This window comes from Pristis pectinata, chromosome 18 (assembly GCF_009764475.1).
Source record: "Pristis pectinata isolate sPriPec2 chromosome 18, sPriPec2.1.pri, whole genome shotgun sequence".
Taxonomy (NCBI): Eukaryota; Metazoa; Chordata; class Chondrichthyes; order Rhinopristiformes; family Pristidae; genus Pristis; species Pristis pectinata.
In genome coordinates this window covers 19,285,619-19,304,942 of record NC_067422.1, presented here as the reverse complement: position 1 = coordinate 19,304,942, position 19,324 = coordinate 19,285,619, and the positions used below count along the sequence as shown (strand labels likewise).

Below are 19,324 nucleotides of genomic sequence, written 5' to 3'. Positions count from 1 at the left end.
TTAAAAAGAATTAATTCACAGCATTATCGGATATCTCCGAAACACTGAGCTCCTCTCTTTCTGTCTCTCTCTCTCATCTGATTAGTCTGATTGTATTGCAGTGGAGATAAGATTACAGCGCTGCCATTTTTCCAGAAGCACAATCTCCGTGCCTTTTCTCGTTGTGGCTGGTCTATAGGTAATGAAAGAAACCTCTTCTAACGTGAGGTTTTATTTTATATCGATTGCACAGGTTTTGGTCGTCAAATCTAGTGTGATTTAGTGCTTTTAATGGATATGTGTGTGTATGTATATACAGCCATGCATCATTCGCCGATCTGACTCCACGTTGCGGATGTTGGGATGGACGACATGTTGTAATTTCTTGGAAAGGTGGAGGCGTGAATTTCACCATTCCGATGTGTAAAGAGCTTCCCACCTGACAAACTCTGGGAGGGGAGATGCAAGGTCATTGCGTAAATCTGTCGCTCCCAGCTCCTGAATGCGCCGCGGATAAAATCCAGGCAGGAAAATATTAAAAATAAAAGCTCAGTGTTTGATTCCAAGGCTACAATTGACATCTCGGGTGCATGTGAAAAACAGGAAGTTTACAACATGCCGGCGTTGCGCCTGCACTAGCGGAGACGATTCTTGTTTAAATATTGCGGTCAATTTTACTGAGTAAGATTTCATCAATTTAACTGTTAATTCATGCCTGAATGCAGATTCTTCTTGAAGGTAAACTTAATGTGTCATGTTCTGCATCGATACATCAATTTCTAAGAATATCTTTGATCATTTTACTAAATTTAACTTAACACTGGTTCTAACCCAAGTTCACGGAGGTGTTTTTAAACAGATGTATGTCACTAGCCTCAAGATCCACATCCATGCAAACTGCACAGGTTGATTTTGTTCTTCGGATATTGAAGATCTCTGCCATCATTTAGGATATCATTCATAATGTATTGTAAATGATTACGTCCATCTGATTCAACCTCGATGGAGCCCTAACCACTACTTAACAAACAGAACCATTCCGTGATGGCCTCCCTGTTAGGGATTGAAATGGTAGTAATTGGCAAACGTCTCTTTTTCTTAAATTCAGTACACATATTCGAATTGAACAAAGGAAACTACTGTGTCTGCATGTCAAGAAGGAGTCCTGCTTAAATCTTGATTTTTGTACTTGATGTGAATATGAACTTTCTGGAATATTCAATTTGTTTAGTTGGAGTATAAACAATGTCAAATTTGCAGCTGTCTTGCTTGCAACATTTTTTAAAAAAAAAGTCCAAGGTGTGTAACAGTGGCGTCTCCAATGTGGCTGACAGAGACAAGGAAAACTGGGAGCAACTTGAGAATAGATTGTGTGGGAGGGTGATTTTGTTTATAAAAATGCCAGTCAAGCAAGTTGCCTTAACAAGGAGAGAGAAGAGTTGCAGAGGGAGTTTGTGTGGTTAAGGGTGCAGTCTTGGGAGAAGAGCCAGGAGAGAAATAGAGACAAGACCAATGTTAGGGGGGAACAAAAGCAAGAATGTGGGGAGTGACATTAACACTAGAGCTGAAGAAGATGGCTTCAGACTTCTGAGTATTTAGCTGGGAGAAAGATCTAACTCTGGCCGAGAGAGTGGCAGGGTCACGGGAGATGGGTGTTATTGGTGGGGAGACCGATCCCTCGGCTTTGGATATTCGCACCTAGAGGGGGTATGAAGATGGTGGAGAAAAGGTTTGGAGGGGGGAATGATGGTGCTAGGATGGGAAGAGAAACTCTTGCCAACAGTCGTTTGTTGCTCCAACTTCCAGCTTGCAGTCTCTTGTGTCTCTATTGCCGAAGATGCTTTGACTACATTTGAACAGGGTTAGAGTAGACCATGCAGGTGCAGTACTATGGATGGAGTTGGAGGGGGATGGTGCGATTTACTTGCGCCAGAGGCTGCACAGAGGTTGAGGCAACTGAGAAGGGATTGTGGTCTCTGTCACCTACTTATCTGTGAAGTTATATGGATTCATGTCAGGAGGAAGGAAGGGAACTTCAACGGAAACAGGTTCTGTTCAATATGCAGTAGTTTTAGGAGGCAACAGCATATATAGAACTTTGGAATTGAAAGGGAGGGTGAAGATAGCATTATCATTAGTGAGGAGAGAGGACTGCGGGTAGAATTCTTATTGGTAGGGGAATTAATGGAGCAATTTTAAAAAAGTAACATAGGTACATGTTAACTTAGAACATAGAACACCACAGCACAATACTGGCCCTTCGGCCCGCAAAGTTGTGCCGACATTTTATCCTGCTTCAGGGATGGAAAATATTTCATGTGCCATCTAGACACCTGGAATGGAAGTTAAATGGGATTGAGGTTAAGGGAGCAGTAGTGTCATGAATGAGATCAGCTTGGGGAGAGGAAGCTAGAAAGGGGATGGGCCAGGGAGTTCTGGCTTCAAGGCAGAGGATGGGGGGGGGGGGGGGGGCAGCATCTGAGGCACTTGAAATGATGATCACTAACCTGGAGATGAAGAAATGCATCAGCTTGTTGTTAGAGGTGAGAGTGGAGAGATCGGGTGGAGTGTGGTTTGTAACAGAGAAAAGGAGCCATGCTGATTGAAAAGGGAATTAGACATTTCAATGGGTGGGGTCATGACCAGGTTGATCTTGACGTGTGACGGGCACTGTGGAGATTTGGACCATGAATGAGAAAAGTTAGTGATGTAACCCTGGGAAGTAAATGGGATGAAAAAGAAAGCTACTGTTCTGCTGGAGCCTTGAAGGAGAAATAAGGGAATAGTTGAACAAATCAAATGCTGCAGAATGGTGAGCTGAAACTCCAAAGGCCTGATAGCATTTGGGAATACGGTTATAAATGACAGGGCGAAGTTATTCCAAACATGGCCATGGGAGGTGGGATTGACAGAAGTCAGGGGAACAAATAAATGTTGCTCACTACAGCCCAGTTTCGGTCAAAACCAGAAAGCCGATTCTAACTGTCACCATGAGGTTGTGGTGTTTACAATTTACTGTACACTCACTGGAGGAGGAGGGGGTGGCAACTTCTAATCCATTGCTGTGTCCAGGACAGCAAAGGTGAAATGAGAGAAAGGGGGATGCGGTTGATGAACCCTGCAGCTCCATTGGATCGTCATATCCATGGGCTTTCAGGTGGAGTAGTTGAAATTCCTGCTCTCCCAGCAAATGATAGGTGCTGCAATGAGCATTGGAGAAGGAGGTACAAAGTGATATCTAGAAATCGCAGAATCTGAAGAAAATAGGAGAGTTTAATGGAAAGAATGTATGTACTACTTGGCACTAAAATTGACTTTAGCTGTGAAAATTTGAATATTTAAATAACCAGTTGTATTAAGAAGTATTGTTCAATATATACATTTCCCAGCTTATGTTTATGCTGGAAAAAATTAAATTGCTTGGATCTGTGGGATATCATAGATTTAAGAATATCAGATTTGGTACATTAAGAGGAAAAGTGCAGCAAAATCTACCCATCAATGACCCATTCCTCCCTTTCATTTTGATTTGGGGACTGGAAATGAATAAATAATCTCAACATCTAATAACATGAGTCTTTCATAATCCTTAAAGGTAAAGAATGATGATTGTACTGGTTACAGATTTATTTACATGGATATCACGAAACTGAAGTTTCACTCGGTGCCTACAGTATTGTAAAAGTCAATGTTTAGCAGAGGGACCTATATCAAGGTGTAGATTTCAAATGACATTTTCTTCAGGATTTTTAGAGCATAGTTTCCAGCAGCTTACAAAAAAAACCCCAGAAAACTGAACATTCATTGTGTTCCATTCACAGTAAAATAGCTTTGAGCCCTTCAAACATGAGGGAGGCAGCCTGCTGCTGCTATACAATGGAAAAGCTCGGCTCGGGGTTTTGAGATCATTGGTGATCTCTCTACATAGACAACAGACTGTTACTAGGAGCCAGGAAAAGTTCCTCTGAATGGTTTCAGTTAGTCTTGAATCAAAGCACAATTCAGTTCAATTATGTACAATGCAATGACTTTAGAATGCAGCAGGAACTTTGGGTGTAGTGAAGAACATTGAACAACTTGTTACTGATGGCAGCAATAGTAGTACTGGAAAGATGAAAGTGTTGAAGCTAGGCTTCAGGTTTTCTTTACCAAGCATTGTTTCATTGCTGCTACTGCTTTCAGAGCAGATTTAATTTAAAGGGAGGTTTCAATTTTCTTGAATTGTTTGGCTCTCTTTAGAGGATAGTTTATAAGCAACACATGGCATATATTGATCATATACTACAGACCTTTTAAATTGACGACAAAAATCTAATACATTGTCAAAGGAGCAAGATGCAAAATGATCAGAAATCTTATGTTTACGCAGTTAGTTGACGTGACATGAAACATACTGTCTGAATGGGTGAGGGAAGCAGATTAAATATTAATCATCAAAAGGAAATTGGTAAAATAACCAAAGTGGAAATTGGATAGCCCCAGCACCAATGGATTGAATGGCCTTCCATGCTGTTTCATTCTATGATTTCAAATGTTTCACTAATGTGACTTCATGATGGTTTTCCTGTCTTTAAAAACAAAATCTTCTCAATAACATTATTGTACTGATGGAGGGCTTAAAATTCCTACGAACGTAACAATGCATTAGCCTGCTTAAAATAAACCTATGGTTCAGTAATCCTTGTTAAACCTATCCTTAAGTTTAGCTAGCCAGTCTTAACATATAGTTTTATGAAATCGAGCAGGCAAAGATGCTGCTTTACAGTTACTATCTTCACTCTATGGTTCATGCTAAGTGGAAGTCAACAATAGTGGCCTACCTCAGATGTGTTGAGGATTTTCTGTGTGATTGCAGCTTTGGGAGGTTTTTGGCATTCAACCAGCAAGTAATCTATGATAAAGCAGCAGATTAAATTAATCTAATTGCCTCAACAGAGATAAGGTATCAAGAACAGTAAATTAAAAACAGTCAGCCAAAACTGTTAAATGCGAATGGAATGATGCAAGATAAATTATTGGCTCGTTTTCTAAATTCTGATAACCTATCCAAATCCAACTAGAAAGGTGTTTTCTTACCACAAAATATTATCAGTTCTGTAGAATGTCACCTTAACTTTGTGAGGACCAAAAATGAACAAGAGGATTGTCTTACTTTTCTTTAAATGGATTCACTATCAATATTGAACCAACAAACGGTATTACTAAGAGTGTAAATCAAGTGGGGACGGGCAATGAAAATGCAAGAAATATGTAATCATTCTCCTGTGCTTGATGTCAGTATTGTATTGTCTGATAACCCTGATGTATAACTGTGGTACATCTGGTTCCCATAGAGATACTGACGCTATCATGTAAAACAGTGTGATACAAGTATTCTGTTTCATTTTCAATCTTGGAATTTGTTACTTTTTGATCTAACTTCGTGAACTGTAACACTTTAGTGGAAAAAGAGACCTAAGGTTTACAAAGGGTATGGGTAATAAGACCATTTTTTAAAAAAAAATTAGCTCTTTTAAGTAAGGTTTGATCTAAACAGAACAAGGAAAAGCTCTTTTGCAGTTAATAATAGCTGATAGTTGGTAGCTGCCCTTTGGTTAATAACCTCACCAATCTGTTAGGGCCTCTGTGGTTGTAGGTTCAGTCCCTTGTCTGTGCAGAGTTAGTTGATGTTGCCCTTGGTATTAATTTCAATCTCTCTGCCCTGGAAAAGAAGAGGCAACATTAAAAGGAAAGATTCCTGTCTCCTGTTTAAAAATGAATCTCTGCAGATTGGCCAGAACAGTATCTGGCTCTCTTTTGATGAAATATGTTGCTAATTTTCATCATCCAAAGTCACACGTGAAGGGTAGGAAATTTGAGTAGAGTCTGTCCTGAAGTGTGGTTGTCATCTGTGGAGCAACAGCACAAGCCATTACTACTTAAAAAGAGAAAGGACAGTTGAAGGAAAAATTGATATCAAGGTACTATTGACACAAATAGAGTTTCAGAAGAGCAGCATTAGGAAAAGGCATCAATGAATCCAGCTTTCCGAATTCAAGGGTGTTGACCTTGCAGAAGGGCACGATGGTTTCTCTATGTTCCATCTTGTTCCATCCCAAGGAAGAACTGACATCCTAGTTAATTGACCTCTTGCATTCTATTTCTGCTAAGGATCTAAAATGGAATTTTAACATATTTGGAAACAACCAAATACTTTGCAAATTATTCATTGGTGTATGTGTGCATGATACTGATGCAACATTAGACATTGAAAATTATTGCAGCTAAATTTTGATAGGTAGGTGAGAGAATTGAATAATGAGATTCATAATTTGATAAGTCGTTTTTATTCATGCCTGCAATTGGCAAATGCACTAATTTGTCCACAAGCAGTGAAATCTTTTGAATTTGTTTGTTTGGAGGTCTCCAAATCCTGAAAAAGAAAAAAGATCCACTTGAGAGTAGTTAGAGTGCATCAGTTTTAATATTAAAGAAATATTCTTCTTATTGGTATTGGTTTATTATTGTCACTTGTACCGAGGTACAGTGGAAAAACTTGTCTTGCATACCGATCGTACAGGTCAATTCATTACACAGTGCAGTTACATTGAGTTAGTACAGAGTGCATTAATGTAGTACAGGTAAAAACAATAACAGTACAGAGTAAAGTGTCACAGCTACAGAGAAAGTGCAGTGCAATAAGGTGCAAGGTCACAACAAGGTAGATCGTGAAGTCCTAGTCCATCTCATTATATAAGGGAACTGTTCAATAGTCTTATCACTGTGGGGTAGAAGCTGTCCTTAAGTCTGGTGGTACGTGCCCTCAGGCTCCTGTATCTTCTACCCGACGGAAGTGGAGAGAAGAGAGAATGTCCCGGGTGGGTGGGGTCTTTGATTATGCTGGCTGCTTCGCCAGAACAACGAGAGGTAAAGACAGAGTCCAAGGAGGGGAGGCTGGTGTCCGTGATGCACCGGACTGTGTCCACAACTCTTTGCAGTTTCTTGCGGTCCTGGGCAGAGCAGTTGCCATACCAAGCCGTGATACATCCTGATAGGATGCTTTCTATGGTGCATTGGTAAAAGTTGGTGAGAGTCAAAGGGGACAAATTAAATTTCTTTAGTCTCCTGAGGAAGTAGAGGCGCCGGTGAGCTTTCTTGGCCGTGGCATCTACGTGATTTGACCAGGATAGGCTGTTGGTGATGTTCACTCCCAGGAACTTGAAGTTCTCAACCCTCTCGACCTCAGCACCATTGATGTAGACAGGTGTGTTTAGGATATCATTTACATTTCCCAAAACATATTTACAAATTTAAATTTGTATGTTTCAGAAACAATTGGACATGAATGCTTCATCTGTGATAACATTCTTTAAGGTGTATGCTGTGGTTTCAGTGCATCTATCCTATGAGCAAAGACTGTATAATATGAAAGGTTCAAGCTACCAAATGCTGGCCAGTGGACAGAAAGTGGTGTTTGCAGGATTCTTTCACCACAATTTTGTTGCTGTGTTTCTTTCCAACCCTACCATCTGCTTGTCCTTCTCCTCTTTTTCTCCCCATTCCATCTACTCCTTGTCCCTCCAAGTTAGCTCACCAGTGTAAGATTTTGCTGGCTTCTGAATGGGTAACAAAATGAGATTGTGGCCTTTCCTACAACGTGAACCCTGTCTGTTTTCTAAGCTGAAGATAAAGCAGTTTTACCATGATTGAGAAAATGGCCACCCTCCCTACAGCATGGTGGCATTTCCTGCCTCCTACCCAAAGAATGGATGCACCAGACAGGTGTACTTAGAGCAACACAATCAGATAGGCATGGAAATTAATGGAGAGAACGGAGAAGGAAGGATGCACACAAGATTTGGTCCATAAACTTTAGAAAGGAAGTAAATTTAAAGGAATTTTTTTATTGTTCAGCTGTGTACATGACTTGCACAAGCTTACGAATGTTCTTAAATGTGCAAAACATTTGAAAAAATTTGGGGGAGTGTGGGGAAATGGTCTTTGTCTGTCAAATGAGTTTATTTCTAAAATGTAGTTAATGCAGTTCCGACAGCCCTGTGGCTGTAGACTTTGCTTGACAAAGGCGTGAGCTTAGGCAGGGAGTTCCAGTGAGATTGTCTGAGGTGGCTGTAGCCTCTGGAAATAATGTTTTGGATATAAGAGTAAAGGGACTGAGAGATATGGAGATGGGTGATAGTGTAATGCAGGAGGTTATTACAAATTCAAGATGGAGTCGGGATTTGAGGATGGGGCAAGGATTTTAAATGCAATACATTAGAAGACAGGAAACCAGTATTAATGACTGTGCAGGGGAAGTGGGGGCACCAGTACAGACAGCACAGTCTTGAAAGTGAGGGAGAATGTGGAGCTGGCAGTGGAGGGAGAGAGGGGGGAGGAGGCCTCAAAGATGACTGAGTGAGGGGTATTGAGGGCTAGAAAATTTGCCTAGTGGTGACGGAGGTTTTGGTATTGTTACATTAAGGGTGGAATGGAGCCAGACTATATTCTAGAGGCAAGAGGTTCTTTATCAATACGATGCTGAATTGGACATTTGTATGTGGGCTTTCAGCTTGAGCTGGTGAAGATAAGGATCCAATTGTACTTTGACCTTTCAATCATCATTCCATGGGAGTGAACGGTAAGGAGCAGTCAGAAAAGTTGCATAGCAATGAGGAGCAAAGAAAAATTTTTACAAAGCAACTTTAATAATTACTAAAGTTTAGATTACTTATTTTTCCACAATGCATAAAAATGTTTTGAAGTTTTTTTTTGCTGCTTTTTTTTCCTCCTAAACTTTAATCGTTATACTGGCATCTGTGTAAAAAAAGGGGGAGGGGATACACTAGGAATTACTGTGATCCATTGAAAAGAATAATCAGGATGTGGGAAGTGTAGTTAGGAGTGCTAATAAATACTGATTCTGCTAATGTTTTGATCAGTGTAAAATCCAATCACAACTCAAACTGATGTCATTGATATTTTTGAAGATGCACGTTGAGGAAATTTGTCAGGCACTGGATTTGTTGTACATTACATAAGGTGGTGAAAGTAGGAGTTACTTAACTCGTTCATTTCTGTAGACTGAATCTTGCTTGGAAAAGCTCCCCCATGAGAGAGTTTTCTCCATTCAGATCAGGTCAGCGGATGGAATTGATTTCCACTTGGGCTGTTTCACAGGCACAAGGCTCCAGGGGTGGGAGTAGCAGCAGCAAACTCTCAGTGCCATCTGCAGATCTGGCCATTCTTCAAGTTGGCCATGGCCTTTAATTAAAGCTGCTCAGTAACCCCATTGGTTTGAGGCAGGCAAATTAAGTTTGGAAAATCAGTTAATTGTAGTAAAAAAGCAACAGCACCTGAATGTGGTTATTTATTTTGATTTCTTTTTTCCTATCTGGGATTTTGCTTCCACAATATGGTTAGTGCAGTAGTGTAGCGGTTAGCGTAACACTTTACAACACCAGCGACCTGGATTCAAATCCAGCCACTGTTTGTAAGGAGTTTATATGTTCTCCCCATGTCTGCGTGTGTTTCCTCTGGGTGCTCCGGTTTCCTCCCACATTCCAAAGATGTACAGGTTAGGAAGTTGTGGGCATGCTATATTGGCGCCGGAGGCGTGGTGACACGTGGGCTGCCCCCAGAACACAACGCAAAAAGGTGCATTTTACTATATGTTTCGATGTATATGTGACTAATAAAGATATCTGATCTCTACTGTGCTTTCCTATATTACACAGTAACCACACTTTATTGTCCTTGGGACATTGAGACCAAGAAGTGTGCTTATGTAAGTGGAGGTAATTGGTTCATTTTTCCTCTGGTTTTGACTGCAGCCTGAGAAGAACCACAATGGAGGAAATAGTGATAGCAGGAATTGCAGGAAGACTGCCAGAATCGGACAACCTTCAAGAATTTTGGGATAATCTCATCAATGGTGTTGACATGGTAACAGATGATGATAGACGATGGAAGCCAGGTGGGTAATGAGAGAATGGAAATTGTTTGATTGTCATCTCTATGATTAATGAGCATAATGGACTATTGTAAAAGGTTCAAGAAGCCTGTTCTTGTGATGCTCAGCAATTGTGTGATTTCTGGTTTTGTGCTTCTTCGTGATTTTTTTTGTTTTACAGTGTGCTTTTTTTGGGATAATTTACTAATCCAATATTTCAGTATTAGTATTAAAAGCAGAAATAAGGCTGCATGAAGTTCTGAAGAAATATAAACAATGATTTTAGATGATTGAGATGGCTGATTACCCTTTGGCCACAGAACATTTGTCTGATTTTAAACAAAATATTATGACTGTTCATTCTAGGAAGCTAGAATAATTGGTTTTGCAGTCAGAAGCTTCTTATACCAGCAATAATCAGTGTAACAATGTTTAGCTCCTCTCCTACACTAAAATTGCAGTACAAATCCAGAGCTGGGGCTCATCCTGTGCCTGGAATATGTCTTCTAGGAGATAGTGTTTTGCTTTATGTTCAAGAATTCACAGACGCATTCTCAATTGCAGCAAGGAAATATTCATGGTTTCCCAATAATTTAAATTGCAGTATGATTGTAGCCTTAAAGGTCTGAAAGCATACCTCCTATTTTGAAGAAACAATTGCCTTCCTAGTTATTCTAACAATTACATGTCTATTTAACTCCTTTGGTGACACACTTTCTTGTAGCCAGAACACACATTGGAGTTGGAAACTTACTCAAGATTTTGAGATGATGTTTTTTGAATGAGCCATGAAATCAATGTCCTGCCTACTGATTCTGATCGTTCATGTAGATACTTAAAATTACCATTGAACAATTGACAGGAGAGATGTGAGTTCTTTCAGGTCATGATTGACTTAACCGTCTTGATCAATAACACTGAATAGAAATTAAATGAGTAACTCTTTGGCGACTGTTGGGTGTTGTTACTAAAGTAGAATGAATATCACATTCACTCACACAAAGGTGGTCACTATACTTTGAAGTAAATTTTGTTAAATACCTTGATGCATCAGTTTGAGTATAGATGCGATTATTATAATTCTGCATATTTTAAATTCACCTGTCTGTACACATTATTCATTTAAGAGAATGAGCAGATAATCTCTTCTTAATTTGTTCTGTGGTTATTAGTGCCTGAAATTGAAATTGTTTTAATTCTCATTCCCTTTTAAAGAGGTGCCTAATTGTAGATAAAACAAAAGAAAGAATTGGTTTGAAAGTCACTAATTAAATTTTGCTTTTCGAATCACTTCAAAGTACTCCGTAGCTATCAAAATATTTTTGAAGTGTAATAGCAATGGTAATACTGAAAATGCAGCTGTTAATTACTACATTTAAGAGGCATTTAGGGAGACTCTTAAGTAGGCAGCATAGAAAGATACGGCTCTACTGTGGGCAAATGGGATTAGTGTAGATGGGCAAAAAGGTCAGCATCGATATGGTGGGCCGAAGGGCCAGTTTCTGAGCTGTATGACTCTGACTCTAAAATTTCCACAAACAGCAATATGTTAATGATTTACATTTTTTAGAATTACATTACCTGAGGAATAAACACTTGACAGCTGGGATAATTCCCTGGTTTTCTTTTGAAGCAGTGACATGAGATCGTTTAGGAGCACCTGACAGAACAGACAGTTCTAATGTCTCCACATCACAGCTTAAGCAGTAAGTAAACAATTCTCTAAGTTCAACATGATTTTTTTCCCTCCCAGGATTATATGGGCTCCCTCACAGAAGTGGCAAACTGAAGGATATCAGCAAGTTTGATGCATCTTTCTTTGGTGTCCACCCCAAGCAAGCGCACACAATGGACCCACAGCTCCGAATCATATTGGAGACTACCTATGAGGCGATTGTAGATGGAGGTAAGCATCCTTGTAACTTTCCGTGGAAAATATTTTATAGGGCTGTAGAAATACTGCATTATATATTCCAGTAGGATGCCTCATTTTCACTCCATAATTTGGCTGCTGTTTTAAAATCAATTGAAACAAATCTTGTTCTATCCTTTTTTCAAAAAAAATTTTGTAGGCCATAAATATTCTCCTGAGATTTATCTGTTGGTACTACTGCGTTGTCTGCTGGGCTGACTACATGTTTATTCATTCTTTAATAGCCAGGTAAGATTTTAGCCTGGAAATTAATTGACTCTTACCTGATGACCATAACTTCTCTTCACCAGAGCTGGATTTTTTGAGTTTGATTTCTTGTTAACTTCAAACACTAGAATAAAAATAAAGCAATCTGGTCAATTCTGTCCTGCTCAGATAAAGTGTTGTAACTGGAAAATAGCAAGGTTCAAATCATCCTAACCCGCAAACCCATCATCACAGTAGCTTATGGTTGCTGTACTGGAAACAAAGTTCAGAAGCTTTAGAAAAAGGGAAGGAAATGGTGAGATTGTGTGAGGTCATTTTCTTTTCCATTTGCCAACACGTGCAAGTATCATGTATCCCCCATATACCCCCTCCATATATCCTTCAAGTGATGTGGTGTGTCTATCTACTGTACTGTGGCAATCATAAGACCCTGCCCCACCACATTTCCAAACCCATCTGTAGTCAGAAGTATGGTAGGTATGTAGAATCTGCAATGAAAGACAGATTCATGGAGTATAATTCTCTCTCTCACTTGATCACTTCTCTCATACTTTGCAACAAGCTTACGAGGAGGTGTTGCATCCATCCTGTAGCAATAATGTTACACTACATGTTATTTTTGCTTTTTCACCCTGATACCAAAAGATGTTCACATGACCATGCACTTGCTCTTTGTTTTGAATCTGTCCAAGTGAGCCAGTTTATTTTGCATCTGTTCTTTAGGAATAAACCCCACTTGTCTGCGAGGTACCAATACTGGGGTTTGGATTGGAGTGAGTGGCTCTGAAGCAGCTGAAGCCTTTAGTAGAGACCCAGAAGAGCTGTTGGGATACAGCATGACTGGCTGTCAGCATGCCATGTTTGCAAACAGGATCTCCTACTTCTTTGATTTTAAAGGTGAGGAAATCTCAATTAAAAAATGATTTCTGGGAAATGTTATTTGGTTTGTATCATTCTTTCCCTTCCATTTAATATGCACAAGTTTTTTTTATAGAAGGTGTGAAGTTTTTCCGTGAACAGGAACCATACTCTGTTTTTATATTGCCTTTTGGTACTGAATGGGTTTACTGCTGACCCACCAATTACGAGAGGCGAAAGCAAAGGAATATACAAACAGGCAGGAAAGAATAACGGTTATTGAACCTGTCTCGAAGTGGGTGCTTGAATATTATAAACAAGCACTTTTATCCCACTCTCATCCACCGTTGCAGGTACTTTGGAGGAGTTCCATAAATAATTTGCTTTTTCATCTGGCTGTTAGGTCCCAGCTCTTCCATTGACACTGCCTGCTCTTCCAGCTTGCTTGCTCTGGAAAATGCCTTCCAGGCAATTCGACATGGTCAATGTGATTCTGCCATTGTAGGAGGAGTCAACCTCTTGCTGAAACCCAATACATCAGTCCAATTTATGAAACTGGGTATGCTCAGCCCTGATGGATCCTGCAAGTCCTTTGATGCCTCGGGTAAGAAAATTGACTGTGTCTGTATGATTTTCTCTTTTGAGTCAAAGGCATGCAATGTATGTTTAAAACTCTTTTACAGTTTAGAAGAAAAATGGCAGGTTTCTCATAACATTTTCTTTTCATAATATTTAATGTCTAAAATTGCAATTTCTCCATTTGTTTTCTACATAGAGGGAGCTGAAGTCAGACTATAGTAGCTGTTTAAACATTTTAGATAGTTGAGTTTGAGCCAAGTGACCTTGTGTGCTGCCAATACAGGATGACCTTTCCAACAAGCGAGGTTTTTGTTTACCTACTTGTATTGCATTTGTCATATCCTTTTAACAGTCTGTATTATTAATCGTATTTAGGCATCTAAGTCGTCATAGTAATGATTTGCCAAAATAATAGTTATTTTTGTCAAATTCTTTTTCTGAAATCCTAACCCTCCCAAAATATGTGAAATTGTCTTGTGTTTCCAGGTAATGGTTACTGTCGGTCTGAAGCGTCTGTGGTTGTTCTTTTGATGAAGAAATCAGCAGCCAAACGCGTTTATGCGACAGTAGTTAATGCAGGAAGCAACACTGATGGTTACAAAGAACAAGGTGTGCTTAATCATTTTCATGATATAATAATTTGGGGGGGACAAAGGTTCAGATAACTTAAAAATTTTGCAATGGGTGCGCAGGACAGCCCAGACTCCAGTCTAATACAAGGAACTTTCTTTTAGATTTAATGCTTCAGTTCTACATTACAAAGGTTTGCTTTTTATTTTAATTGTACACTTGCAACAGCAAAGGATACGTAATTTTCCTGATGCATAATAAACCACACAGAACCAGCAAAGTTCTAGGCATATTTTTGAAGGAGGTTGTAGGCTGGCGGAGAGAAGATTTGTATGACAAAGTGCTGTGCAGTCCTTCAGGCAGAAATAGAAAAATAATTCCTAATGAGTTGAGTAGCAATCATCTCTGATACCTGGTCAGGCAGTGATGCAGCAGATATATAAACACATTCTGCTAAAATATCTTTTAGTAGTCAATTACCTGTTTTTACTGAATTGATTTCTATATTTAACAGATCATGTAACCTGGTGGTAATGTATAACTTGCCCATAAACTGATATTTGTGTGCCTTTGTAGTTGAACTTTACTGTAATATATCTGTAAAATTGAATCTCAGTGGCCACTGAACCAAGTCTGGAATTCTACTCGCCTGCCTTAATTTCTTTCATGCTGGCAAATAGAGATCGCACAATGTTTAAGCAATGAAGAATCAACAGAAAATAAATTGTTTGGAGAGCTTTGTGATTTATTTTCATGGCCAAAATAGAATTAACTTTGACCCTCATCTAATTGGTCATGTCTTTTATTGCTAAGTTGCAATAAAACTGTAAACTAGGAACAATTTAACAAAATGGGTCCCAATGACCTCTTGGGGCTACTGAAATTTACTTGAGATCTTTACAAGATGTACAATTTTGCCTTTACTAAAATTGTCCATGTACAAATCTTTGATGCATGTTGGCAACGTCAGTTTGAAATGAGGGGACCTTAACAAGCCTGTTGAGTTCCCATTGGAGTCCCTCAAAAGTCTTAATCTTGTCTGCCTTTGGGTAGGAAGATATATCAGCTACAAGAGGCAGCAGGTGAACAAATCTGATCCACCTGATGCACTTCTGACAGGCTCTGTGTGGAGAGGACATAAACAACAGATTGTGATTCTGCTTGCAGTACTGTCTCTCCAGATCCTTTTCTGAGGGTGGGGGAAGCCTTTTCCACACCTTCTTGTCTAAATTCATTTATTATTCAGTAGCATGTGCCCAGGGAAGGTTGGGGGAGGGTCAAGAAACTTTTATTGCAAACCATGGCGCACAGGTGTGCATTCTATTTATAGGATATGTTATTGAGCATTTAGTTGATCTGACATGGTACAGATTGTGTCGTGTTTATCTACAATAACACGTTATTGTTGACTGTTTTTACCCTATTGTAATGAGAGTTGTGTTCCTATGGTTTCCATTTGCAGGTGTAACATTCCCCTCTGGAGAAATGCAGCAGAGGTTAATGAAGGCAGTGTATGAGGAAGCGGGTATCTCACCAGCTGCTGTTGAATATGTTGAAGCCCATGGCACAGGAACCAAGGTCTGTCCATTGAACTGTCTGATCTACACGATACCTGATTCATAAGCCAAATGTCCCATAGGGTTCCCCCTGCTGTTGGGCAGTATTCAGCCGGGGAACAAATGGAGTACATCCCAGAATGCTGGATCCCTGCTCACTTAAGTTCCCACTTGACTTTCCACTTGCTTTGCCAGCTGGCACACCAACTTGCACAAGCAAATAATATGCATAATGACATGACATTTTCCCTCAGAATTTTCTTACTATTTCCATAACTTTCTGGAAGCCCTGGGGAAAACTTGGATAGGTTAAGGAATAATACCATGGTTGAGGAATATTTCAATGAAATATAATGCATTGCATACACTAAAAGGGAGTGTTAAAGTAGTGGGTCACAAATATAGCAAAACAATGAAGGGCATCAGGAAGCAAAGGCACCCAGGATGTCCATAGGAGGTTACCTCCTTGTGTCTGGAACAGTGGATGTTGGAATGTGATCCGTGAGAAGGGTGCAAGCAGCTATCATTTGCAGTCATGACTTTATGCAGCTTGAAACTTCTTTCTTGCAGGCATACTGCAGTGCTGATCTGTAGGACAGTGGACTTGTCTCAGATATATCCATACTTCACTTCCTGCAGCCATCAAAAAGACCAGTTCCTGGGCATACCATCACTTGCCTGGTCGACTATAAGGGTAGGGTGGGCTGATGAAGTAGCGGGCCAAATAAAAGAAGGCTAAATGCTGACAGGTATCCAATTAATGGCTATGAATCATTATTCAATGTTGTGAATGCAGGTTGGAGACCCACAGGAACTGAATGGAATTGTGAATGTTTTCTGCCAATTTGATCGCAAGCCTTTGCTGTTGGGATCGACAAAATCAAACATGGGCCACCCAGAGCCTGCATCAGGATTAGCTGCATTAGCGAAGGCAAGTGTCCTCTCTTATCCTGGTTATCCTAGCTTGCAATATGTAGAAAATGAGAACGTTTAGGATTCTTAGTCAATATGGATAAGTATGCTTGAAAGCAAGAATCTCCTGGGAGATTCTTGAAATTTCAAATAAAAGGATATTTAGAGTTTCCATGGAGCATTAATTTAATTTGTATATTAGAAGGTGATTAAGCTCACTAATATAAGAATGTCTCTGTGTACACCTAACAACATTCTTGTGAATCTAAAGATTAATGGAAATTTTAATAGAAATATTGGCTCTGATTTCTTACAGTATGAAAATTAATGTAGACTCAGTTTTGGGTGAGTGCTTTCAAAAAAAAAAGCATTTACTGTTTAAACAGAGATGGAGTTAAGAATTTTCATTGAGAAATATGAACTTGGATGAGAATGAGTTGTGCAGTCATGTGATTCTACAATACACCAGGGTGAGGAGTCTGTAGGCACTTGTCCCACACGTTTCTAGTGTCAACTCTGTCATTTGCAGAACTGCTGAGTATAACAGTAAGGGTAGGTTGGCAGTAATATCTAATCACCTGGCAGCTATTTCGAAGAGCAGGCTTGGAGGCAAAAAAAAAAGAACAATGAGTTAGTCTCCATCATTTTTAAATTCAGTTCATTATAATGGGATATGTCCTTTTTTAATTTTGCAGTGATAAGCATGGGAAGACAATTTTCCTGTTTATATTACACAGTGCACACAATGATATATGAGGGTGTGTTTGCATGTATGTGTTAATTGTAATTACAAAGAAATGAAAATGGATTTTTTTCTGTTGAGCCACTTCGCAGATTCTTAAATCCTGAGGTTAATTTTAACTTTCTTTCCTTCCTCTTGACAGGTTATATTATCTCTGGAGCATGGTTTATGGGCTCCTAACATTCACTACAAAACCCCCAACCCTGATGTTCCCGCTCTGCAGAATGGATGTGTCCGAGTTGTAACTGAACCTATCCCAGTGACTGGTGGAATTGTGGGAGTGAATTCATTTGGATTTGGAGGTTCCAATGTTCATGTCATTTTGCGTCCTAATGCAAAAAGAGTCCGTCCTTCGGTTCCCCTGGCTTTGCCACGTTTGGTCCAAGCATGTGGCCGGTCATCTGAAGCTGTTGAAGCTCTATTTGAGCAAACCAGGCAACACAGTAGTGATGTCAATTTGTTGAGCATGCTCAATGATATTTCGACAATGCCTACTGCTGCGATGCCGTACAGAGGTTACATGCTGGTTGGAAGTGAAACAGATGCTAAAGAAGTCCAGCAAGTTCAGTCTTCTGGAAGACCACTGTGGTATATTTGTTCAGGTTGGTGCCTTAAAACTCTTGAGAATAGGGAGGACGTTGTCAAAGTTGAGTTTATTGTTAAATGCACAAGTACATGTATACACAGGTACAATGAAACACTTGCAGCAGCATCACAGGCACATGGCATCAGATACACACATTCACAAGTAAAACATAAATTTTACACAATTTTTACAAGAAAGAATACAGTTAGACCAAAAAAAAAGTCCATTGTAGTGCAAAGTGATCAAAGTGGTCATGGTGTTGCTATTACTGAGGTAGTGATTAGGGTTGTGCAGGTTGATTCAAGACCAAATGGTTGAAGGGAAGTAACTGTTCTTGAACCCGGTGGTGTGGGACTTCAGGCTTCTGTACCTCCTGCCCAATGGTAGCTGTGAGAAGATGGCATGGCCCAGATGGTGGGGATCTTTGATGATGGATGTTGCCTACTTGAGGCAGCGCCTCCTGTAGATACTACCTATAGTGGTAGTGATTGTTGTTCTTATCACTTCTAACACTAAGACTTTTTAGTGTGATATAAAGTATGTTACAAAGTGTGAGTGTTGCTTAATTATGAAATAGAGTTGAGCAAAAATGTTGCTTTTATTACTGTTTGTTGCCAAATTTGTGGGATATAATAGGCATCAACTCTGACTTAGAAATGACTAATCAACATGATATTTATTGGCTTTGATTTACACAAAATAACTTGTGAAGCTTGGACAAGAAATAACATTTTACTGCTAAAGCAATAATAATGTTGATAAAAGGAATAGGCACAGACTAACAACATGTCCCGTGGGTTCAGCATGAAGTGTGGCCACAAAGGTACCTAAATAAAACATTAGTTCTTATTTTGTGAATATTGGGTCATTATTCTGAATTTGATGGAACAGTGTGATGAAAGGCTTTAGGAGTACGGTGCTAAGTATTTGTTTTATCTGGAAGGATCTTTTATGGTCCATATTTGTTATTGATTTTCCAGTTATAAGTAGTAGATATCTGTTGTATACTTTATTCGCTACCTTCTATCTGTGTCTTGCTACCCATGTGCTTTCTGTTTTGCTGAATGTTCACTCTGATTGGAGTAATATTCACCCTGCACCCTCCTCAGCACCTTCCTCTGATTCTACTGGAATCTGGAGGAGTAATGTTGGAGAATTGGTCAGCTGACAATTAACCACAAAGCATAGTATTTTACATCTGTTGTTGTTGGATAATGAATCTACTGATGTGATATTGTTCCCTCAGGTATGGGTGCTCAATGGATTGGAATGGGTCGTATTCTTATGAAATTGGATATATTTCGTGAATCCATTCTGCGTTCTGACAAAGCACTAGAAAAGACTGGATTGAAAGTATCCAAACTCCTTATGAGCACTGATGATACAACATTTGATGACACTGTGCATGCCTTTGTAGCCCTTGCTGCCATTCAAGTAAGAAATGCTCTATTGGTGTGAAAGAATCAACCATTCA

General features: G+C 39.5%; 1 protein-coding gene across 2 annotated transcripts in view; it reads left to right on the top strand.

The window, feature by feature from the left end:
* The window catches only part of fasn (fatty acid synthase), a 66,703-nt gene continuing 47,379 nt past the window's right edge, over positions 1–19,324 (top strand). The window contains exons 1-10 of one of the 2 annotated variants that reach the window (XM_052032668.1): positions 1–178; positions 9,789–9,931; positions 11,661–11,813; positions 12,771–12,944; positions 13,309–13,509; positions 13,971–14,093; positions 15,517–15,632; positions 16,407–16,541; positions 17,407–17,866; positions 19,097–19,284. In XM_052032668.1, the coding sequence (XP_051888628.1) occupies positions 9,805–9,931; positions 11,661–11,813; positions 12,771–12,944; positions 13,309–13,509; positions 13,971–14,093; positions 15,517–15,632; positions 16,407–16,541; positions 17,407–17,866; positions 19,097–19,284 (1,677 nt within the window). In that variant the 5' untranslated portion in view covers positions 1–178; positions 9,789–9,804. Of the gene's footprint in view, positions 179–515; positions 661–9,788; positions 9,932–11,660; positions 11,814–12,770; positions 12,945–13,308; positions 13,510–13,970; positions 14,094–15,516; positions 15,633–16,406; positions 16,542–17,406; positions 17,867–19,096; positions 19,285–19,324 lie in introns of those variants that run through there. The other variant, XM_052032669.1, reaches the window with a different exon arrangement.